This window comes from Anarhichas minor, unplaced genomic scaffold (assembly GCF_050575085.1).
Source record: "Anarhichas minor isolate MPS153535 unplaced genomic scaffold, ASM5057508v1 ptg000073l, whole genome shotgun sequence".
Lineage (NCBI taxonomy): Eukaryota > Metazoa > Chordata > Actinopteri > Perciformes > Anarhichadidae > Anarhichas > Anarhichas minor.
The window spans coordinates 1914870-1939784 of record NW_027466519.1 but is presented as its reverse complement, the minus strand read 5'-3'; the positions used below and the strand labels follow the sequence as shown (position 1 = coordinate 1939784).

The 24915-nt window shown below is 41.4% G+C and overlaps 4 protein-coding genes across 5 annotated transcripts in view; 2 read left to right on the top strand and 2 right to left on the bottom strand.

Annotated features, from left to right (window-relative positions):
- Nucleotides 1-5688, top strand: part of slc46a2 (solute carrier family 46 member 2) — a 9020-nt gene extending 3332 nt beyond the window's left edge. Inside the window, exons 5-7 of the mRNA XM_076079555.1 lie at nt 606-689; nt 1874-2030; nt 2782-5688. Coding sequence (XP_075935670.1) covers nt 606-689; nt 1874-2030; nt 2782-2845 — 305 coding nt within the window. The 3' untranslated portion in view covers nt 2846-5688. The remainder of the gene's footprint in view (nt 1-605; nt 690-1873; nt 2031-2781) is intronic.
- Nucleotides 4195-17336, bottom strand: snx30 (sorting nexin family member 30). The gene is made up of 9 exons (XM_076079556.1): nt 17026-17336; nt 14124-14351; nt 12992-13102; nt 12721-12879; nt 11915-12104; nt 10343-10542; nt 9361-9450; nt 9019-9171; nt 4195-8245 (listed from the first exon to the last, which is right to left on the bottom strand). The coding sequence occupies exons 1-9, from the start codon at nt 17146-17148 to the stop codon at nt 8168-8170; spliced, it is 1332 nt and encodes a 443-aa protein (XP_075935671.1). The 5' UTR covers nt 17149-17336; the 3' UTR covers nt 4195-8167.
- inip (ints3 and nabp interacting protein) lies at nt 17151-20789 on the top strand. 2 transcript variants are annotated; one of them, XM_076079558.1, is made up of 4 exons: nt 17151-18126; nt 18485-18566; nt 18717-18804; nt 19352-20789. In XM_076079558.1, the coding sequence occupies exons 1-4, from the start codon at nt 18102-18104 to the stop codon at nt 19409-19411; spliced, it is 255 nt and encodes an 84-aa protein (XP_075935673.1). In that variant the 5' UTR covers nt 17151-18101; the 3' UTR covers nt 19412-20789. The 2 variants fall into 2 exon arrangements, with proteins under 2 accessions (XP_075935673.1, XP_075935672.1); XM_076079557.1 differs by having other exon boundaries at nt 17235-18126; nt 19313-20744.
- On the bottom strand, nt 20236-24915 carry kiaa1958 (KIAA1958 ortholog). The gene is made up of 6 exons (XM_076079553.1): nt 24697-24915; nt 23374-23653; nt 22699-23194; nt 21926-22099; nt 21454-21645; nt 20236-21326 (listed from the first exon to the last, which is right to left on the bottom strand). Exons 2-6 carry the CDS (start codon nt 23641-23643, stop codon nt 21019-21021), a joined length of 1440 nt encoding a protein of 479 aa, XP_075935668.1. The 5' UTR covers nt 23644-23653; nt 24697-24915; the 3' UTR covers nt 20236-21018.

Below are 24915 nucleotides of genomic sequence, written 5' to 3'. Positions count from 1 at the left end.
GGTAAAAAAAAAGAAAAAAAAAGGTCATGCTATAGTATTACAAAAACATTCATGAAATAGTCATAGTATAGTAGTATGTAGAAAAAAGTCATAAAAAAGTTTAATATGTCGAAAAATGTTATAGTATAATGTGTCGTAAAAAAATATATATATTAGTCTTTAGTATGTATATAGTACTCAAAAAATCCATAAAAAACGCCATATCATAGAATGTCAAAAAAAGTCAGAAAAAGTCAGAATATAGTTCGTCAAAAAAAACATAAAAGATTGTCATGATTATATAGTATTTAATTAAAATGCTATTAAGAGCAGTCATAGTATAGTATGCCATAAAAAGGTTATGAGTAAAGAGCTGGCAGGCACGAGCTCAAACAACAGCCAATGGAACTTGTATGATGTTGAACCACTCTTGTTTCAAAGCAAGGAGTGGCAGACAGAAACCAAATGGACCTTCATTTGTCTCGTCACAGGTTAAAGCAAAACAAAAGGCTTATTGTTAAGATGACGTGGTTCAGATAATATTGAGAGAGAGAGATAAGTGGATCAGAAGGATATTGTGGAGGAATTGAGAGTAAAATAGTTAATCAGTGTTCATTTCCCCGCAGCTCGCTCACTCAACTTGTTTGCTCTCATTCCGATGCCAACTATCAGATCTCTGCTCTCACAGCAGGTTCCAGCTTCCTCATGTGGTGAGTATGAAATATGTGTGTGTGTGCGTGCGTGTGTGTGTGTAGGCTTGTAAAAGCACAACAGATGAGTATTGATTGACATTAGAGAGAATTGAACAGGGAAAACAATCTTTGATAGAAAGTAGTTCGAAAGAAAGATGTTCACAATAAGGTCTGTGGAGTAAAGTAACCTGGACATTGTTGTTGGAAAGAGATGTTTCTGTTCAATTCAGTGTAATGCTTTTTAATTCAATTGAATTTAGATTGAATCGCCTCCATTGTAGTGGAGGGAGAGATGGATATCTCGAAACCTGGGCAATAAAAACTTCTTTTTTTTCTGTCAAAATGAATCATTCAGACTTTTCCCTCACAAAGTAAACTGCCAAAGCAGTGACTCCTGACCTCATTATTCTTACGCGTTGCCTTGTTGTTTGAACTATCTGCACAAACTGCTGTAACATGACATTGATAGTGTCATGATCAGAGTATGTCACAATGAGTACAGGAAGAAGTTGTGTGAAAGGGATGACTACTTCATATTTCCTGAGTTTGCGACCTAAAGTTCATGGACAGGTCAGAAACCAAACGCTACTGATCCTCTGACATCGCTACTATCGGTCTGTGATGTTCCGGGTATTTAAGGAGTTACTGTGTGATGACAGTTGAGTCACACATGTCCCCTGGTAGATAGTAGAATAACTATGACTCTGACCCGAGACCCACCATCTAGCTTCATTTTTGGATTTTCAGGGGGGAAAAAATGAAGGCACCTCTGAGGCAGTTATGCATAGATTTTGATCAAGCTTTCTTCTTTTTGAAACAAACACACACACACACACACAAACATTTGTCTTTCTATACCTGTGAGGACGCTCATTGACATAATCCATTCCCGAAGCTATTGGCTAATAAAATAGGTCTCAACCCTCAAACAGCCCTTTTAAAGTCCGTCCCAAAGTGAGGATCGTGCAAAACACACACATACAAGAGAATTAAGAAATATATATGAGTGCCAGGCTAGCTGTAAATATATGAGCGTGGTATCAATCTTCTTAAATCACTCTTGGCAAGAAAGCATAATAAGCTTATTACCGAAAATGCTTTTCCTTTAAAGAGCTCTCTGCGAGATACGCTTATAAGAAAACGTGTATATGTGCTCTGAACCTTTTTAACTTCTCTTTCCTTTGTGTACTCCTTCCCATCAGGCACAACTCTCACCTATCTGCAGTTGGCTCTGACGTTTTCCGGTCTGGCGTACATCCCTGCCTTTACTAAGATCTATCAGAGAACCCTGGACTGGTTCCCGGGCTTTGTCTTCACGCTCTCCAGCATCATTACAGTGCTGGGAATGATACCCATCAGGTAGGATGTGGCTGATATCATTTTGCTGCCAGTGATTGGTATATTCCTACCATGGACCTCTATTTGTTTTCTGCTTGTGTACATCTTTTTTAATTCCTTCAAAAAACAGAAATGTATTTGGTTGTTTGTTTTCTGAATATTTTTAAAACATGTGAAAATGAGATTAGTCTAACAATCAACAGTCAGGACCACTATTTATATTATACACTTTGTAGTTCAATCGTGTGTTAATCAAATGTTTTTTGGAAAAAGACAACAAGGTCGTTACCATTCCCATTTCTGTCGATCGACTATGAAGTTGGAGCCATGAGTCAATTAGCTTAGCTTAGCTTAGCATAAAGATTGGAAACAGGGGTAAACAGGTAGCACATTTAATTTACTAAACTTACTTTTTTTTTTACCTACTCGCACATTGTTTTTATTTACTTCCCAGAGGGACTCTTAGAGCACCCCATGTTATATTCACAATACATTTTATATATACCTAATTAACATACGATCAAATTAAAAGTCGTCAAGAGTATTTGAAAAAGATCTATTGTCTCTACATGGTCTATGCCTGGTCTATGTCTGCTCTATGCCTGGTCTATTACTGGTCTAAGTCTGGTCTATTACTGGTCTATGTCTGCTCTATGTCTGGTAAGATTGGCATGATTCAGCCTTGAATGAAAAAACTGACTTAAAAACACACACCTGCTTCATCTTCTTATTTATATATCTTTGATATGTATTTCCTCTCTCCTCCCGCCAGTATTGTCAGCTGGAGATCACGTCAGATGAGGCAGAACACAAGGATTCAGGCAGACTCAGCGTGACGGCACCGACCTCCTCGTCCGCAGTGTGCAGGCAGACGGGAAGTGAGAATGGGCAAAAAGGAGAACAGTGCTTTAATCTCACTTCCTATTTTGATAAAACTTTAGACACTGCAAGAGAGAAGTTTCAAATGGCTTTGGCTGTTACTGGAAGTACAGACAGCAGTGTTGACCAATCTTTTTTTTCTAGATACAGGCAAATGTTATCAACCAATGGAAATAATTGGGGAGTGAAATTTTGTCCTCAACAACACGCCCAAGGGCATTTCCACATAATGTGGATTTGTCAACGAGTGTGTCAGACATCCTCTCGTACATATATCCTAAGGGAGACTACAAAGTACCGACGGATTTTAACAAGTTTCCTGTTATCAACAGGCTCAAAGTGACTCTGCGAATATGAAACATTTTTGATACCATTGTGACTCTGACACTTCATTTGGAAGTGAGAGATTTCAGTCCTAAAGCCTTGCAAATAAAGACGAGGCTGATGGAATACAATTTGACGGAAGTTGGAAGTTAAATTTCCAGTCATCAACATTGTGTACTTTGGCTTTATTATTATTATTTATAGTTGTGTTTGGTCAGGGGATTTTGCATTTGGTTTCAACAAATTTGAAAGGTACTACACTAAAATAAATATATATATATATATATATAAAAAAAATGTACTGTACTTCAATAAATTGTAACCATAATGTTATGTAATGGTACGTACCTGGCAGAAATGGCGTCTGTTGAATGTCAGTGTTGCACGAAGTCGCAGCTTAAAAAAGATGGAACTCTGCAGTGTGTAGATCTATACCGATAGATATATTATGCATTTCAGACAATAAGGCGGCAAGTGCAAGTTACTGCATGTCCTGTCCTGGCAGCCTGTATTATCATTTTAATATCATGCACATTATGCACACTTTAAAAAGCACGCACACAAAAAGGCTGCAGTCAATGTGTTTAAATAAAGGTTAGTATGACACCTGAGGTACAGTTTATGCTGATGTATGGGTTTGAAGAACATTTTATATTTTTGTGGTGATGGACTGAAGCTGCAAGTTTTGTAAGTCTAGTTTTTGTATTTTCTGAGGTATGTTTTGGGAGACTTGATTTGATTTTGTTTCTATGAAATTCACTTAAATTCTGATAATAAAGAGGTATTAAGAAAATTCTTTATAATTACTATTTTAAGACTCATATCTAAACCGGTTCATTTGGGTTTATAGTCAGCAGATCAATATTACTTTATGCATGTTCATCAAATAACGACTCATCTTTTGTAAACTTACAAAACGTTTAAATTGCTGAATACACAGAAAATGTTAAAGAATAAAATAAAACAATCCTGAGCAGACGAGTATCAAACGCATTCTTTTTATTATTGGTCCAATATATCCAAAAAAATCATTCGAGGTAAAGATAAATTGCATCAAAACGACATCAATATACAAGCTTATTTATAAGTACAACAAGATGTTATGAACATCCAAATGTACAATAAGGACAGAACGTAAACAGTACACACTGGGGAGGAACAGAAACGAAATAAAAAGACGTAGAACCTGTCATACAGGTCTGATTGATCAGGTTGATCTTGTACTGCAAATCAGATTTCCTCATTATGTGTGAATCTAAGACGGGAAGAAAAGACGAGGACATTTTGGCTTCGAAACTTTTGATTTGTACATTAAATGAAAAACAAAAAATGAGTCCGCTCTCACTCTCCCTTTTGTACAGTGGCAGCCATAAATGTCCCCGTTTGGGGATTTTACCTGAATCAGCTTTGCAGACGATGCCTCTCCTAACATCACAGAACCAAGTCAACCCACCAGACTATTAATTGTCACATTTGGCAACTAAAAGAAAGCTTATTTAGTTGTTTAGTTGGAGTTGGAGCTACATATATTGTGCAAAAGTAAATCAGCAGGCACACAGTTAGGAGATGGGGATTTTCCAATGGCTATGAGTGAGAATAACTAAATGTATCTGAGAACCATTCTTGGGGTTCCAATGAGTATTAAAAACAAATAACAAATAAATGTTTCATTTCTCATTTTGTTTATACGAGATGCATCTACAAAATCGTGTTGTTGTAATCTTCACGTACTCATTGGAAAACCGAACAATGATCAACTGCTTGTTTTATACAAAAATAGACTCAGCTGTACCGTATAATTCAGCTGCACATTTGGATATATTGAATATACAGTATACTGTCAGAGCAAAAATAAATTTCAAATCTATTCTCATGCTCAGGTCAGGCCACCTCAGCAGGAAAGTCTACAGACGGCCCAATGCTTATTTAAAAAAAAACTAAAAAACATACACTGCCACAATTCACATTGCTCAGCAATAAACAGATCTCATCCAGTAAATAAAAAACAACTAAAAGAAAAGAGTGACCTAAGTCGCTTTTTATGCTCCAATAGAGGGTTTGCTACATGTACTTTTCCTTTGCCCTTTATCAAGTCAATATATTAAAACGTATTTGAGTTACAGTAAACATTAGTTATTGGTTGAAATATGGAAAATTAAACTTCTTGCTGTCTTATTTCTCATGGGGTTCCAGAGTGCAGTGTGCCAATATGAAAAAAAAAAGGTTAAACTGATATAAGTCTGATAAAACAATCTGTTTTCAAAGCTGCCTAGTGGAGTTTTCTTGTAAACAAAGTTATGTTCACATTCAATCTCTGTCTTTGTGTGTTTTCTTGAGATACAAACGCAGAAACACGGCTCCGTAGTGCTTCTAGTGGTCAGAAACTCTACAGGGTGCCTTTAACTTTGCCTGATAGTGATGAATCCCTGCTGCTGCTAATTTAATAACAGTGACTCTGTCTGTGAGGTTTGGATGAACCATTTAAAAAAAAAAAACATCTTTTTATACTAGTTGTGACAATAAACATAAAAACGGATGGAAAATGTAGGAAATAAGAATACAAACGGCTCTTAAAGCAGTAGTTTGGGGATAAAAATGGAGGTTTGTCTGTACATTTTATGTGAGCGATAGAGAAGCTTTGTTTTGGTTTCCAAACACCTCTGGCTGTGGCTCTTCGCAGTGGATGTTAAAATTGTGTGTGTGTGTGTGTCTGTGTACCGTAATTTAGCATCAGTGCCTGCGTAGTACGGTCCGCTGTGGCTGCGTCGACACTGGACCACAGTGACTCAGAGAGCTTCTCTCAAATCGTACTGGTTCAAAATGCCTAAAATATAAAATATATTCTTGTGTCACCTCACTGACTTCTGGCAGTGAGAAGAAACAGTATCTGCTTTGTGTGCTTTTAACGCTCGAGGGGAAAATCTGAGGGATAAACACAACCCTGACAAAAGCGACAACGTAATAAATCCAGTTCACGAGCAGCCACGGTTACTTCTCGTCGCTGTCTTACAGCACTTGCATTTGGCAACACAGAGAGCGGCCTCGGTAACAAGACGCACGCCTATAAAAACAGGGCAAGGACCATTCAAAGACAGTCGGACTAAAGGACATTTAAAAGAAACAAATAAAAATACACGGGCCTCGAAGAGCACAGACCCCAAAACTCAAACCGGCACCTTATTTCTGAGAGAAATCAAATTACGCTAAAGAAACTCTTCATCAAACAGAGATGATCATGACAGGTGTTGGAAAAGTAAAGTTTTGTAGTGCAATGACATGAACTTCAGATAAAATCAGGGTTTTTAAATGTGGTCCTAGTCATCATTGGTGGGGCTTTCACTACTTTAGGCCGAGTGTAATGAGCTAGCAGTACGGCTGCAAATGAATCGTGCATATTAGCAATAGCAATGAACCATCAGCACGCTGCATCTATCCGCTGTGGCTGAAATCACTTAAGAAAGCAGGTTTGTGATAAGGACCCGTGTCTGAATGGGCTTTTTGGTCGTTTCTAATGAAAGTGTCGGTCTGACATATAAATCTCAGGATAGCCAAAACAAGCTTCTCCTCTATTTTCTATACTTATGACATCACCGGCGCTTTTCAAAGAAGTTCAGAAGCACAGAAAAGGCACAGCGCTCGAGGCAGAAGTTCTAAACTCTGCACTCTTTTCTGAAGGTGTTTTCAGGTCATATGCAGCCTTCAAGACACAGATGTTGTTGATGGGGTGCATAAACGCCACATGTTCCCATGTTTGAGTTTTTAGAAATGTTCTCTTAGTGAGTGTCACTGAGGCAGATTACTGCAAAAGAAATGACTTTTGACTCAAAAAAGTTCCACGAAAAAAAAAAAAAGTTGACAGCCGATTGTTTTCATTTGTTCCAAAAGAATAAATTACACTCTGAACTTGTGTTCATTCCATTGGGTAAATCTGCCTGTTGCGCCAATTAGCATCCTGAACTAACTGAAAGTGTTTGCTTGAAGAAGAGAGGTGAAATCCCCACAGCAGGTATCAACGGCTGTAGCAAAAAAACAAAAGGTGACATCGTGAGAAACCAACAGAAGCAGCACACTGTTGAGCCACCGCTTTTGTAAAAGTATGAAAACTGTTAACAATCTTAACCACCAGGTGGTGCTGCTACAACAGCACACAATGACCACTAACTAAATCACCTCCCTGATAAAGCTCCACAGTCATCTCAGACACCCACACTTGTTTCGTGTCTATTTAAAAGCTCCGATGACACAGGTAGTTTCGAGTCACCGCAAGATGATTTTCATGATAATGGTTGCGGGGAAATTAGGAACTCTTGGGAAAAAAAGGTATGATCCTTTAAATTAAGTATAAGATGTTGGATTGTAATTTACAGTCTATACGGGGCCTTTAAGAGATGAAGGAGTATTGTTTCAGTGTTACAGTTTAGAAGGGTTTTACATCCTGACAGGGGGAAAAGTAGATCTTGGGGATGCTCTGAATACTACTTCATACTTACGCAACATTTCGTGATCTTATCGGTTTTCTTCAACGCTGAAGAGTTATCCTTCACATTTGTAGCGAATAGACAGAAAACATGCCTCTCCGAGACTGTGGTTAAATAAACACCAAGGAGCATTGGCAACCGACTGTAGTTGGAAATACAGTCGTATACAGAAGTAGAAAAGGTCATCAGGAACGAAGAAAAAACAAACAAAAAAAACCGAAGGAAAATGTCTATACAGAGCAGGTCTCTCCTCGTTCCCAAATGTCCCAGGATGCACCATTTGTTACCAACTTTGCAGGTCAAATCTCTGAGAGAGACGACTCCCCTCTGTACAATCATCTCACCGGAGAACAGAGGCAAAGTCCAGCAGTTCAAATCTGCTGCCTGGTTGGTCCTTGGCATGAGAGTGTGTGTTATACAGAGAGAGAGAGAGAGAGAGAGAGAAAGAGGGGGGGGGCAACGGCATGAGAGGAGGTTTCAGTTCGTCTCGCTCGTTTTGTCTTCAGTCTGTTTGTCCTGGAGGAGAGTTATGAGCGACTCCCACGCTGCTTGGCACTGCAGAGGGAGGGAGGGAGGGAGAGAGAGGTAGATGACTGTTGTTGTACTGGGCAACTCTCACGTGTGAAACTGTGTCAATGAGAGCAGGACGTTTTCTTTATTGTTTTATAAAGAGCCTTCATGTTCAGTGAATCTACTGCGGGTAAATAAAGGTCAACAACAGACAGCTCTGTTGGATCCCAAAGCTCAGCTTACTGCTCATTAGATCAGATGGCCTCCAACTTTTTGTTCCTCTGAAAGCTAATTTGACAAAATGAAAAAGTAGCCCGAGAGCTACTCGTGGAACCATTAGTCAGGATATACAGCACGTATATGGGCGATAAAAGAGGTGGATGTTCTTAAATCACTCCACCATTATTGGTGACGTTGATGAAACATGTGGGTCAAACTCCGCTAACTAATTGCTTATTGTTACATTAACGCAAGTCATTTGTAACAAAGCAAAGCCAGCTAGCGTCTGGGAAGCAATACACCATCCATTGATGCTAATAATTTAATAATGTCCTCACATTGCCGACACAGAATAACTATTGACCGGTGTGATTACAAAGCTCATCTTGGTTTGTTGCCTGCTGAGGAACATGAGTTTATGGTCTCGATGGTTAGTTGCGTCTTCTATAATACAGCATGATGTCCATCTAGTAAATGATGGTCCCGTTAAAGTAAAATAGACCATAAAGCCGGGTATACTTAACGTTTATTTAAGATTTAAAGTTCATGCGTTTGCAGTGTATTGAAGTCATAGCAGTGCTTTACAGCAGCGTGCGTACCTTTTCATAGTGGTTGACGTTTTTGTCGGCCATGCCGGTGAGAAGCTGTTTGAAGTCTTGCCTCTTGTTGCTCTGCCAGCGCTCCCAGTCTGCCTTCAGGTCGGCGTTGAAACACTCCACTTTGTCCTGGCACTTCTCTACCTCGACTGGCATCTACGGCGAAACAGAGAAAACACTACCAGCTACAGGGGGCTTTTTAAGGGAACATTACACAAAACTACAGGTTGCAGGCTACAACCGGGCGGTCTAGGTGGTGCAGGGGGTTTTGGAGGGGGAGGGTTGTGTTAGAGATATGTGAAATTTGACACAGCGGCAGGAGAATCTTTATTTGTGGAGGCTTACTGGCGTTCTGTCCTCCTGTTTGCGTATTATGGCTGCTTCTAGTCGGCCCTCGTACTCCGCCTGGCTCTGGTCTCGCTTCCTCAAAACATTCTGTAAATCAAACACAAAACATCAACTGTTTAATTTCTCTCACTTCCTCTATTCATAGTCAAACATGACTCCGCTGAAACACAGCGAGTCTGTAGCCGTGTCCCAAAGCCATAATACACAAATTCAAAATCAGCTTTTTGGTGTGTAGACATTGCAAAATGTGTGCACATTTGTGCAATTTGTGAGTGTGGTGTTGATGTGTGCATCACTATTCTTAAACAAAAGAAATAGAGGAGCTGCTCATAGCAGGAAAAATAAACAAAAATTAAACTAATTTTGGGTGTGTGTGAATCAGTTCAAAACATCTTGTTCAACAAACAAAATAAGCATTAAATCGAAGGGAAAAACGATTGCTGTCCATTTGTCAGTGACATTCCAAAGTCACAGTTTGAGTGACGTTCGCTGTCTGTTAGTATAAAAAAAAATTGGGTTTTCTAGTACAACCCTTATTCCAAAAAAAGTTGGGACACATTAAAACATAAACAAAACAGAGTGGTATAATTTGCTAATCCTTTCTGACATATATTCAATTGAAAACAGTGAAGAAGTTAAGATATCTAATGTTCAAAATGTCCCAAAAAAGTTGGGACAGGGGCATGTTTACCACTGTGTCATTAATTGTTGAAGTTTTGAAAGAAAAATTCTTTCCAATTCTTGCCTTTTAAGAACTTTTTTCAAAATGTTGGTGGCATCAAATTAGAAAGAACTACATGTTTACAAAAATCAAAAGACGTTGATAAGGTAAACTGAACATATGTAAAAGAGGTTATAAAAGCGATCGCATTCTGTTATTTGACAACAAGGTTGAATTGCTGTACTGCATTCCAGCTCTTTAGAACATCAACAAAACAAAACAAAAAATGTCCCGTGCGACATCCCTCGTCCCGCTCACCTTCATGGACTCTACGTAGAGGACGTACTCTCGGAGTACGGGCAGGAAGTCCTGGCTCATGCCCTCGCCCAGGTCCTCCAGCGCTCCGCAGCACGACGTCACGCTGCCGCTCACGCCCTCCAGGGGGCGCCGCAGCTCCTCCTCCGATCCCACCCAGCTGGAGTACACGGTGCCGTACTCACGAAGCTCCGTCAGGTACTCTAGTGGGGTTTAAAAGAAGAAAGAAAGAGGCGGTTAGACAGGAAATAAAGAAGAGTTATGCCTCTTCTTTCCTTTACGCAGCCCTTTTTTCATACTTCTTAATGACCCGTGGATAATCTGTGTCTGGATTTGAAGGTTGAGCAGCTAATACTTTATTACACTGCTGGACTGGAAAACCAATGAAAGCTAAACTTTCTCCCTTTCCTCACAGGCGATATAGAGAGAGAATGGCGTGTTCAATGGAAACATCTGGATTGCCAAATTACACATGAGAGAGGGTGATGAGTGAACACCAGGCTGCTAAGTGAAGCATGGCATCTACACTCTGCGTCAGCTCATAGGTCTTTTTTTATCTACACTTCCCAGAGTTTCCATCTCATCTCCTCCAATATGGAAACGAGGTGCGTTTGCGCTGTAGATTTTTAGGCCACAGACTGCGACATCATCTAAACCCCCGAACAGATGGCGATATCGAGCATTTCACACGGCAGATGTCAGGTATTTACAAGATCACATGTCATGCGTGAGCTAGGCCTGCACTTATCCACCAGGCACCCGCGATGCCAAAGGTCTGTGGGTTTTTTTTTTTTTCTCTAACCAAACACAACAGCACTGAATCAATACTGCAGATAAAGTCCCACAGGCTAGTTTTAGCCACCCGGGTCAAGACCGAGCGACTGCATGACATAAGCTAACCGCAAGCACAATGTAACTTAGAAGATACAGTAAGTAGTTCTACTGAGAAGACGAGTAGAGTATAAGGAGTACTACTTGAGGTCTTTTGCAAGCAGCACACACACACACACACACACACACACACACACACACACACACACACAACTGTTTCATAATGTCGCTTCCTGGTGCCTAAAATACATTTCTGGAAGAAGTAATTATGAAGAAGTGGCTCTAGCCAGAAAGTGGTTTTTGCAACCCACAGCTTATACAGTATGTAATGTTCAGCCACAGTGAGGCTCTCTGTAAATGACAAACAAATGGGTAAATGGAAAATATTAATTAATCTGGTTTTAATTTATCCATTTATTGATTGCTTCATGTTGCTCCTTTCGTTGCCATTTTTGGTGGAATAATTTTCTCATTTGGTACGTTTTGTATTAATCCCTGTCTTTATTGCAAAAATAACAATCAATCAATTAACTGGTTCATAACCATGTGCAAGCCTGCTGGGCCCTGCATAACATTTAAAGGATGACTCCGTTTTATTGGAACTTGGAAAGGGACCTTTGTTGCATATCATACCTCCATGCGAACAAGTGTTCAATAGAGCCAAACTACAGATTTTTACAAAAAGGAAGACTCGGCAACCTCCAGGTGATACAGGTAATCGTATTATTATTATTGTTCCGATACCCGACTGCTCTTTGAGGATCCTCTGAGCGATGCGGTCGATGGTTCCCAGTTTCTGGTTGAAGGTGTCCAGGTATTCTCCCATGGCGCAGAACTCGGCCGGCCGCGCCCGCAGCTTGTAGCCTCCGGCCGCGTGCTTCACCGACTCGCCCACCTTGGTCAGCAGGGCCAGACCCTGACGCTTGTTCAGGTCCTGCAGACACACAGTGACGACAGGCCACATGATGTCGACAATCAAATGACATAGGTATGAAGCGACAAATGTGTTAACGTAGCAATAATGTTTTTTTTTGGATGTACCTTGTGCAGCTTGGACACAGAAATTACCCAATTATATTCTTTTGTTGTTTTATTACCGTAAGTATTTTATTATCACCCATTTTACATCTTATATGGATCGAGCATGCTTATGCTTCACTTTCTTTTTCTGAGTCCAATTATCTTACTGCTGCAACAACATTATTTACCCACTGGGATCAATAACGTTGTCTTTTGTCTCAGCTACTCCGAGACAAAATGTGTGACTGATGGCAGATCCAGAGAAAACACACACACACGAGGAAGCAGAGGCTCCGTGTTTCCTGGGACTGGATTACACTGAAAGATCTCTGCTGAGATTAGGTCTTTTTATTGTACACAATAACACGCACAATGACACGGTGCTGCATAAAATGAACTGCATGCAAGCATGCGACAGGAAAACCACTGGCTGACCTGAATGTGTCTGTGTGTTGATCACAGTGAGAAAGCAGAAAGCATTAGTTTTCTTGTCCCTAAAAATCAAACTTTCCGACTTTGCGTTGTCTCACCTTGGCAGTGAGGAAAGTGTTTAGATGTGGGTTGAAGGAGAGTACGGGGTGGTCGGAAACTCGCTTCAGGAACTTGTCCAGGGCCTTCATCCTCGTCTCCACAAACTCCTCTGAAAAACGATCCACCACGCCCTTCATCACGAACTTCTCTGGCAGCGGCTGGAGATGGCGAGAGGCGGAGGAAAGAGGAGACGCAGAGAATGTATATTAAGCGCCTCTCAACAGAAAACCAGGACAGGAAGCAGGGCGCGCTGTGGCTCGTTTGACCTACGGGGATGAGGTGGGTCGGCTGGCTGTCCTCCAACTTGATCCTCAGCCAGTCAAAGTCCTGGTAGCGCCGTCGCAAACAGTAGTCCGGCAGGTCAAACTCTACCCGTGATGTCTGAAGAAAAACACACACGCACACACACATTTGCTGTGTTAATAAATTACCAAATTAGAAGACAGTACTTTAGCAGACAATTTATACTTACAAGTACACATTTATATGGAAGGTGGGCATGTCGCAATACATCTCAGCCCATTTAGGATAACTATACATGCTTACTGACCTTAACATATAGCTGACACTGCACACACATTCTCTCTCTCTCTCTGACAATACCGTGTTAAACGACAGCCCCCACATGCTCTCAATTAACACGTTTGTGTTCATAGTGGGCTGTGATATTTGTCGTCTGAGCTGAAGCACCACAGCGCACATAGCAACTGTAGTCATGACACAACCCGGGCAGCGTCTATCTCTGAATCTGTTTCTTTCATTACTCGTTGGAAAGGCCTCTAAAGCTGCGAATCCCCGCTGAAGGTCAGAGCACATTTAGTCCCGTCAGGCCAAGCGGTGCCTCCTGGCAAGACAGAAGGATGGACCAGAGGCTCCACCCGGTAAACACAAGTCACTGAATACATCTAAATCTCTGGAATATTAATCCTTTATGGGAAGGCTGAGGGACTATGAATCTGCAACCTGCCTAAATCCATTACCATGAGGCGGTTTACCTCCACCATATTGGTCGTTTTGCATGTTTTGATCCAATTTAATTACAGAAGCTGACGGAGTACAAACAGACGTTGATGTTGAGGAACATATAAAAACTAAAGTTTCTTGCATTAAAAAAGAAACTTTCTTTCATAGCACTTTGGTATAAAACGTGCCTTGAACACACCGTGAAGGAGAGTTTTTAAAACAATCACGAAACACAACAAATAAGAGGAAATACGAATAATAAAAAGGAAGACTAACGACTCACTGTGATTGATTACCTACTCCGAACGGTGCAGAGGTATTAAATGTAAGCTCTGAGAAATGGTTGGCAGTAACTGTTGGTTGGCTAAAACATGGTAAACAAACACTATGACACCCATTAGATTAGAAGTTTATTACTGCTGTCCGGCCAATAGCAGACCTTGGTGGAGACTCTGTAGGTGATGTAGGTCTCCATGGTGGACACGTGCTTCTTTGGGTCGTCGACCGTGACGAACAGGTCACGGGTCTCTGTGGTTTCTGCGTAGGGGTCCCGGACATCTGCCTCCAGATCGTCGTCCAGCTGCAGCCTGTTGAACAGCGACGAGGTGGAGGCGGGACTCGACGTCTCGACCGGCGTGCCGTTGGTCAGCCCGGCTTCCTGCGTGGACTGAGACAATAGCGACGTCAGGAAAAAAATAAATGGGAAACGCTGCAAACAAAGAGCTGATAGATTGATGGTGATGGTGATGCAGTTGTATCTCTGTGTCAATGGGGCTCTTGTTGAGGCTGCGTACACAGCCCACATCGCCTGACACTACTCCTGGCTCTCTAATTGAATGATGGACGAGAGGAGAGAAATGGAGCATCTGTGGACTGGGGGTACTTTTCCAAAAGGTCTAATACAAAACTATTTCCAACTGTGGGAAAACAATGGCTTGCTAGGTTGACGAAAATAAAAAATATTTCATTTGGTTTTATCATATTTATATACTATTCCAAGATGACACTCTTCCACAGCAGGTACGTTGGTGTAAAATGTGTGCCGTCATACTTGTTCAAACTATTTCAATTTTTCAGTGCTTTCTATAGCAGCAAGCAGAGAGCAAACAACAAACATCCCCCGCAGACTCCATCCAAACACAGCAAGAGCGCTCAAAGAAAAAAAAAAAAAAAGCTATAAAAAGCAAACAACTGGACAAAAGTGGATTCTGCGGAAACTGTTACTCCGACAATGAAGGGACAATCTGTGGAGTACAAAGGATATAAAAAAAGCACATCTCTACAATGGATTGATATATGGCTACTGCTGCACATTTAGAAGGGACTTCGTTTAGCAAACAGCCGGCAACAGATTGCTAAATGTAAACAAAGATTCAAATGTAACCACTGCAACAGGAAGGCAGACAAAACACAGAGTCTGCATCATTGGAACTGGATCTTGAAATAAAACGAACAAAAATCTCTCACTGCAACAAGCTGTACAGCAACATCTGATGTCCTCTGCAGGCACATCTTGCCTCACATGAGGAAGGAACTTCTTTCCTCCAGGTTAAGGTGCAAGTGGGAAAGCAGCTAATGTTCAACCTCTACCGCATTTTTTCCTGACACAAACACACACAGGATTTGTGCAAATTTCCAATTCACTCAGTGAAAAAAAGTGCTGCCCCTCTGTCTCTCACTCTTACATACACACTCTGCAACTCCACACACTGACCACACACACCTCTCTCTCTCTCTCTCTCTCTGCTACTGTATAGACACAGAAACACACACACACAAGCTGCGAGATGTATGAATGAATGTAATAATAATCATAATTGGGATAAGGGAATGGACATAATGTAGAGTTCTGCTTGTCATTGATGTACTGTGATGGAGCTTAAATGTTGCATTTCAGGGCTTAAAGGTTATTTCAAAACATATTGGACAGTTTTAGCTCAGAAATAACTGAAAAACGTGCATGTGGTTGGTCATCATATCCGCATTACTACCATCATAGGCAGACGTTTTGACTTGTCAGAGTCGGAAGACCACAGGTGTTACTAATAACATTAACGATGGCTCTGCTGTATTCGGCATGCCCGGGACCCTGAAACCGAAGCAGCTAAACGGAACTCCATTATTAATTTTACCATTTACACCTGTGCGTTTCCTGCGGCGATATGTCAAAATATCTCCGGTGAAAAGGGGCCTATTGAATGACACCGACCTCTGCTTCAAGATATAAGATGAGAAGCGAAGACTGTACCCGTAGCATGCAATTTTATATTTTGGGTATACAAAAAGGTATAGAGAGAAGAAGAAAGAAAAACGTAATGACACAGCTAGGTTTTTGCTTTACACAATTTCAAATGCATTATACTTTTTATGGAAGGTGCTTAAAATGCCTGAATAAATATATAATATATGAGTCCACAAAATATATTTATTAATAATAAGAAATGGTAATAAATGTTAAATCTGGATCTGTAAAAAAAACACAAAATGACAGACAATCATTAGATATATGTGCAAGATGTTGTCTAACAGGTCAATAATAGTTATTTAGATATTAGTAAAAAGGGTTAAAAAGAAAATGTTAAGAATGCAATGTTAAGAAAATCCTTTGAAAAAAAAAAATCTGATCCAAGGAATCACTTGTTCCCAAGTTCCCATAATCTAAATTTCCATCCACTTTTATTGAAGTGTGTCGAAAGACTGTTACTAACAGACCAGGACAATTACCTCCTTGCTCGTGGGCGATATAGTCTGTGGCATAAACAAAGAAACTCTCACAGGCTTCACATTTTCAATTAGTGAGGAGGTTCTCTTTGTCTCTGGTTGTCTCTGGATATTCATGAATGAAAAAAAGTAACCTCGTTGGAAGAATGTATCACAGCATCTCTTATTGGCTATAATAACTGCAACAAAAAAAAATCATTGTTTCACAGCACACACACGCGCGCGCGCACACAAAGATGAAAGAGAGACATCTGTTTTCTAACCAAAATACGTGTAAACAGGAGTCAGTATTTATGCAACACGTGTAAACACATCCAGTTTACACGGTACAGTAATAAAAAGTACTGTAATAAAAAGTAATTTGACAAGATATAACGTTATCTAGCTAAAGGCTCAACTCTAACAGCAAGGCTTAAAAAGCAAATATAAATAATAAACATTAAGAAAGGCGTTGTTTAATGTTTATCCTGTTTTCTCCGTTTAACTTCCATCACTTTGCTAGTACTTATTTAATAGATTTAGCCACAAGTACTGAAAACATGTTAATGTATGTTAAACGTCCTCTCTCCATCATCTGGTTGGTCTCAACCCGGTCTCGGATCAGCCCCAGCGGACCCTACCTTGTCCCCTCCGACGCTGACGGTGCCGGAGAGCTGATCCTCGGCGGCGGATAGCGGGTGGAGGATCTCCGTGATGGGCTTCTGCCCCGAGCTGGCCAGGCCTCTCGGAGCACCGACACTCATCCTGCGGAAGGCGGGAAGACGTGGCCGGGTATCTGGGGACAAGGGCTGTCCGGTTCTCCGCTGCAGAAACGGAAAGTATAGAGAGAAAGGTCTTTTTTTCCTCCGTTCAGTGTCTCTTCAGTTGATATGTTACACCCGCTGGTTGGTTACTACTGTCAGCTGACTCCCATTGCGCAGCTCCGGAAGTTAAACTACACGAACCCGGATGTAAACACATGCATCACGTGGGAATCGGGCAACGAATGGTTTTCTAAAGATCGTCTATTGAGAGGATCAGTAAACTGTTATTGAAACCGCCAACCCTGCCCATTTTTTAACCGAGTGACATCCCACAGCACAACATAAAGTGCAGGAAACATCATGTAAAAAGCAGACAGTATGAATGAAATAATAATAACCTTAAATTTAGATTTGTATCTTTTTATTTATCAAACTATTGTTCCCAAAGGCAAGATTTATACTTGAATTTGAATATGCATATACTGGACTCTAAATAAAGCGGGGCCTCATATGATGTATTAATTAATTAAAGTTATTTATAGTGATATATCTATATATATACTTTTATCATGCTTATTTACTAGTCTTTTGTGCCGTTTTCTTGATCACCGGAAGTAGAACAGAGTGACACCTCTTCATTTTTTACTACTATCTAACCTCCCTATCTGACAAACCGGTTCTTGGTTTCAAGAAGTAAAATGCGTCTCATCATTCGTACATAAGCAAGAGTTTTATCCAAATTTTTAACTTTCAGTTAACGTTACTGTTACAACAGCAAGTACTGTGTAGTGTATCCAGTTTAAGTGATATCACAAAGGGGGACTTTTATCGTCCGTTATCCACCAGTGCAACATTAGCTGGGTGGAAGGAAACACAAATAAAACGTGATCCATTAGCTAATAATCCTTTCTGTACGTCGTTATTTCGACCTGCCTCTCGCTACCTGCACAGACATGGCTACTAATCCTCCAGGACCAGGTAAATAGTTTGTTTAGGGGACAAACGGTATTAATATTGAGGTCTTTGTCTTTATCGCGCTGTAACTCCAGGGGCGTAGCTACGAATTCTGCCCCCCGGAAACATTTTGCTCTCTCGTTCCCCTTTGAGGAAATATAGCTAGCTTTAATTGTCTTTCAGCTTATATACATTAATTTCCCTTCAACATAAAAGCTGAAAAAAGTATATATGTTTAAAATATATATAATATATTTATTTATTTGTGTTACTCAAAATGTTGCCTGTCTTTAGATGCATAAAGTAATGTTAGCTGATGCATATTGTTCCATCCCTGTCTCTTCCCTTACTGTCTTTGTCTCTTTCTTTTGTCTCCATCTAGCTTTACCAAACAAGGCACGGATGGCGATCCTGGCCGAGCTGGAGAAGGAGAGGAGGCGGCTTTTAAATGCTCCTGGAGCGAGGTAGGGATAGTATCCAGCCGTGGAGGGTAACAGGAGTCTCAGTCACAACCTCGGAGAAACATTGTTATGGTGTATCCATATCCATGGTATATATATACATCAATATTCAAATTGATTTAAAAATGTTCTCCTCTCCATCTCATCCTGTAGCATCTCGATGTCCAGACCGAGTCTGAAGGAGTTCAGAGACAACGCAGAACAGCAACACATCGCTGCCCAGCAGAAAGCTGCCCTGCAGGTGCGACCGTCGAACATATTCATGTCATTTTACACAAGTTTTACATACAGCAACAAGTAGCACAATAAATAAATATGAATAATAGTCGTACATATAGTTGTTGAGTAAATATCCAGTTGGGGGGGGGGGGGTGTTCAAGGCAACATGGAAAACATCTCACAGAAGTGGGACACACACACAAACAAACACACACAAAGAGACAGAAGAGGCTTGATAGTCACTGCATGGTTGTTGGTGCATCAAACCTCAAACACTGTGATATGCTTTAATGTGGCGTAAAAGTCTCAGAAATCATTTAGCCAAACACAGACACTACGGGGTGGTTAGCTTAGCTTAGCATGAAGACTAGAAATGGGAAAACATCTAGCCTAGCTCTGTCCAAAGATAACAAAAAAATCAAGCTACCAGCACTTCTATTGCGGAAATATTGTTTAGTTAATAGCATTTTAAATTGTGAATTTGGTCAGTGTTAACACAAGCCTTTGCCTAACTGTGTCTTCTCTTGCAGCATGCACACACACACTCATCAGGCTTCTTCATCACTCAGGACTCCTCCTTCGGGAACCTCATACTCCCCGTCATTCCACGCCTGGAGCCAGAGTCTTGACCTGTTGACCCGTTGTCCTCCTGCTGCTGCCGCCCGGTGTGACACAAAGCATTCAAACAACACACGTGCGCACCAGACCCACGTGTCTCCCACTTTCCCTCTTTTAAGTCTTTGGATTAACGGACGGTTGTTTTGACGTGTCGTAAACGATCTCAGGGGAGTGTGAATCTGTCATTTTTACATTTTCCAGACCAACAAAGCTGGCTGCTGAATTCGGGAAAGCTTCCGGGGGAAAAAAAAAAAGTCGGAAGAAGGTTCCAGACATCCTGTGAAATTGTGTGGCGGATAAAAAACAAAAAACACAGAAATACAGTAAATGCTCTGTTGCCTTTCACCGCACTGATCCATAAAATGCACATTCGGTCAGGGTTTTTACATAAATGGGTTTGTGTCAATATTTGATAATAAAATTGTTACATTCAATTGTATATATATATATATATAGTGAATTTCAGTTTTTATTTTTGCAAGTTTAAAAAGAGGGGTTAGAAGCATATGCATGGCTGTGTTCACATTATAGGATTTAAACGTAATCCTGATTTTTTTTGTTTTCCCCTCACTTCTAAACTTTGTGTTCACGTCCATGTTTTAAAGTGATCCATGTTCAAAGAGAAGAAAAGATTCCTTCATCCATGGGTACTTGGTGTTACCTGAGGAAAGCACCATGTGTTGATACGTGTTGGGGTCTTTAACCCATATTTATTAAAGGCTTTACATTTTCAACCATTCACTTAAGTGCCTAAAATTGGATTTATTTTTATGCCACACCGTGCCCATGGACAAAGGTTTGTTTTGTTTTGTTACTAAAACAAAAGAAGACTTGCTTAACTTCATAATGCTCACTGTTTTTAGTGGATTTATTGTAAAACTGTTAGGCAGACCACAAAACAAGAAACATGCATCAAAAACATTAAGTCACTGAACCTTGAACACTTAAAAGTCTCCTTATTGATCGAACATCAGAAGTCGAGCCTTTTGAATATAAAGTGGTTGGACTGACCACAGAATAAACCAGTTTCTACTAGCTGGTATCGTTTTCACCTTCTGAGTCTATCTGAGTGTCCTCATGGTCCTGGAGACACCGACTGTAGCGGAGGTGTGTAGCTGAGATCAAAGTAAACGCAATGTTTGATGATGGGTGCGGTCCATCACCAAGGGGCCCCGGAAGTAGGGGGGTAGGAAGTGGGGAAGGGGCCATTACCACCCCCACACTTTGCGCCCCTGGTGCAATTTGGTGTTGCGGCTGGTGTGATCCCATCGCAAGATGGTCTGTAGTTGTTTTTTTTCATTTTTCTCAAATGTTGAAACTTGGTAATAAAGCATTCTGAGCTGCCATGACTGCAGTTGTAGGTGACTGTGCCAGAGAATCTAAGAACAAGAGCTCATTCTTTCAACCGTAACCACAGAAGCAGAAATGTGGCCAGAATGTAATGCAGCCACACAATGATTAGAAGTACACAAGATAGTGAAAATTACAACAACCTTGCGATATAAATCCTGGAATAAGTGGAGGACCACAGACTCAGATAGTGCAGTGAAATGAAAGCTTCCTTTTCCTACGTAGGCCTACAAGAAGTATGCATTGTAGTCTTCTGATTCAAGGTTCCTCACTTGGACACTATGGGCAGTAGATCGCCTTTTGCCTTCATCGTTTTGATCTTGGCCTTAATGTTGTCGTCCATGGCCTGTCGGCAGCGGTGGGCATAATGTGCCAGCGTCTCCTCCTTCTCGTCCCACGGTGCCATGGCATGGAACACCACGGGGGCGGCAAGACTGAGCTCAGCTATGGCCGCCGTACGGGAAATCGTGTTGCGGTCCACGCCAACCCGGTCGAAGGCCACCTTCATGGAAACACTGCAGCGAAACTCCTGGAGGGCCGCCATGTAGCGCGCTATTACGCCCACCACGTTTTTCACTGGAGAGGAGAGGGACAGAAAGAGATAGACACATCAGTACATGTGGAAAGCAAATGAATGCCACGTTTAGTATCAACTTTTCATTCTACTCTGGGGCTGTTCCTCCTTGCTGTGTCGTGTCCTTACTCCTGACGCGGGGGTTTTCTCCGTCCCGGCTCCTCTTGCTCTTCAGGGTCCGGTGGCGGTCCAGAGGGTAAAGCTCCACTTCTTCAAATGAGTCAAACATTGTCGGGGAATCGGCCCCTGCCACATCGTCAGAAGAGGGCATGTGGGAACTTCCCGGTTCCATTGGATTGGAGCAACAAGGCCACCTCTTCTCTGGTATCACAAATAGAAAAAGGACAACTCTGAATTTGGATACAAATAAAAAGTCATACAGTGCGGCGAAATAAACATTTTAGCAACAGCATTGTAGTTAAAATGAATAGTAAAGTATTTTTTCTGTTCTATTTTGTTCACTACTATGGGAGGAACGTTTAATTGCAATTTTGCGTGACAGATACTACACAAATAAATGTCATCTCCTTTAAAAGTGCCAACAAACGGTTGAACTGCCATTGAATTCATCAGCAGGTGTGTTTTCGTACCGAACTCTTACCTGGCCGCAGTTTGTCTTGCAGGAAGTCACAGATGAGTTCTGCTTTCTTAGTGAGTTCATGCTGCAGCAGCTCTTTGTCCTGCTTCAGACCGGAGATGATCTCCGTCATCCGCTGGTTACGGCTGCGCTCTGCACAAAGTAACACGTGCAGCTCCTCCAGCTCACCCTGCTCCCCTGCAGATTTACATTAAAAGAAACGCCAACAGTCAGAAACAGGAAGTCAGACAGTTGGATACAAGCACACAGAAACATTTGGTAAGAAACTATTTTATATATTGTTTTGTATCATAAAACAATACAGTGTTTAAACAATAATAATATATTCTTGTGTCTTAATTCCGATTAAAGCTGGGGTACGCAGTTTATTTTTCCATAAATGTGCAAAAAATGCCATAAAATCCTTTCAGCATATTGTATTTCATTTTCTCTCCATCCCTAAAATACTTCCTGGATATTTCTCTCTTTTCCTGTTTTGGGTTGCTTTGCAGTGTAGGAAGTTGTTACTAATGCTGGAATAGCTATTTCCTGCACGATATAACGCCGTTGAATCACGCTTTCCCTGAAAGGGACGTTTCCTCGCCTCTATTTTTTGCAGAACAGCCAATAGGAACACCCTCTCTCTGAAATGACCTGTGATTGGCCAAAGTCTCCCGACACAGGCTAGATTTTCTGAGCCAAGAGGAGATGCAGGAGTCGAGTTTTTCTTTAGACCACTTGAATAAAAATATGCTGAAAGGTAATTATGGAATTTATTGCTCACAACAAAGCTGTACCCGCAGTCTTCTCTGTGGTCTCTGTGGCGGAGCTGCGTCTCTCGGCCTGCTCCGTGGTCCCTGTCGTGCAGCTGCCTCCTCCCAGCAGCTCCATCTCTGGGTCCTCTAATCTCTCACACTTCAGATCCTGTCCATGCAGTGGTTGAGGGCAGGGTGGGAGGGGCTTTTTGGGCAACAGTGTGTGTGTCATTTGAGAGTGTGTGTTTGGTGCCCGACAAGCCCGTGGCACATAGTCCGTCACAGCTAGCCCCGTGCCAGCTGTGTTAGCAGCAGTGTCATGATCCTCGGCCGAGGTGGCTTCTTGCTTGACCTTCTTCCTGGTTGCTGCTCTTCCTGGTGCCCCGCCTCTTTTCCTGGACGGGCGGGGCTCGTAGGCGCCGTCTTCGTCTGTGGCCGACGAATCACACCCAGCAATGTCAAACAGCCGGCTGCTGAACTCCTCCCCGTCTGATGCTGCTTCGCTATAGCAGAGGTCACACGACGCCCTCGCTGTCACCTGGAATGTAATAAAGAGAGAATAGATGAGAAATTAAAAGGTAAAGGCTGAATTTTGTGGCTATGAGCTTCATCCCTGTTGTTAACATTGTATGAATTGTGGATTTCTATACAGTTGAACATTTGTATTGCACCATTGACACTACATTTTAATATATTGACCTAAAATCTCTGCGTTACCTTATTGGACCGGCGCCCTCCGACAAACCTTTCCTGGCCTTGGCCGGTATTTGCTGAGCCTGAACATAGCCTCTCGCTGCTGTGGCCCCCGAGGGGCCAGTGGTATGAGTGTCCGGCGGCACAACCCCACACGGCGCCAGGGACACTGCTACCATGGAGACCGGGTTCCGTTGTCAGGCTGGGGATGAGGTTGCAGATGGTCCCGTGGCTGTGAGCCCAGCGGACCAGTTTACACAGACTGTCTGAGGTGGTCTGAACCGGGTCGGACATGATATCAAACCTGGAGAAGAGAAGAGAGGAAAGTGTGTCTAGTGTGCAGCAGTTGTTAAGGCTCACAAAAGTGAAATCACTTAATCAAGGTTTACCATTTTGATGCCAACGAAAGCTTATTTATAGAATGAAGGAATTAAGATTTGTGATTCAACTGACTCACTTTTTCTATTATACCAGAAACACTTCAGTTTGTTCACCATCTTTCATTTCCAGCACCACTACAATTTAAAGGAGTGTGCAGCCTCTCACAATCCAGCTGATCCTTAAGAAACGTTCCATAATTGTTTTATGATTTCATGTCCAACCAACAGATCAAAATACACTTCCTTGCACATCCTTTCTATCTCAAAATACACTCTCCACTTTTATAATATACTTGTTTAACGTACTGTTATCTGTTTGCTTACCATATTTTATTGTACATTTTAACATCTTTCTATTTTTAAATCATGTCTCCATTATTGCACTGTGTTCATGGTTTATTGTTATGCACCATTCACCAGGTCGAATTCCTTGTATGTGTAACGTAACGGTTCTGATGCTGAAAGAGATTGAGGTAACCATCGTATCATATGATAAAGAAAAGCATCATATTCCTATATTTGGGAGGCTGAACCAGCAAATGCTTGGCATTTGGCAAAACAACTAAACTGATTATTCGATTATGAAAAAGAGTTCATTTTGGTCGGTACATTTTCTGTCAATATTGCCTCATCGATCAATCGTGAATTATTACAACTTTATAATAAATCAGCAACATTTAATTGACAAAGTAAAAAAAAGAATGGTGCCAAAGAATTACAATACAAGAGAGCCAACCTCTCTATGGGCTACAGTTCGCACTCACAAAACAATAACACAGCTGGATGAGTGACTTGAAGATGCAACTTTCACATTGAGCTGAAACTACAACCAGACCAACATCGGGGACAGACGGACATCTTGTGGATCACCAGACTGCCTTTATGTCTATCACATGTGTCTGCAGGCAAACCACAATTATCAGGCACAAGAACAAAGCGACAGATCATTAACATGTCTTATATTTACCTTTTTGTTTAATACTATAAATTAAAACACTCCGGCTCATCACAGCGTCCTCATGTATTCCGCACCTGTACGGGCCGCTTCCACGAGGCGACTATCAATTATGTAATGACGCAAATGATGTTTTGATGAATTATCATGAATATCAGATGTGCAGCGTTTGTTTAATTATTACATTCTTTGTCTGGAAGCAGAGACTGTATTACAAGAATCCAAAGGGAA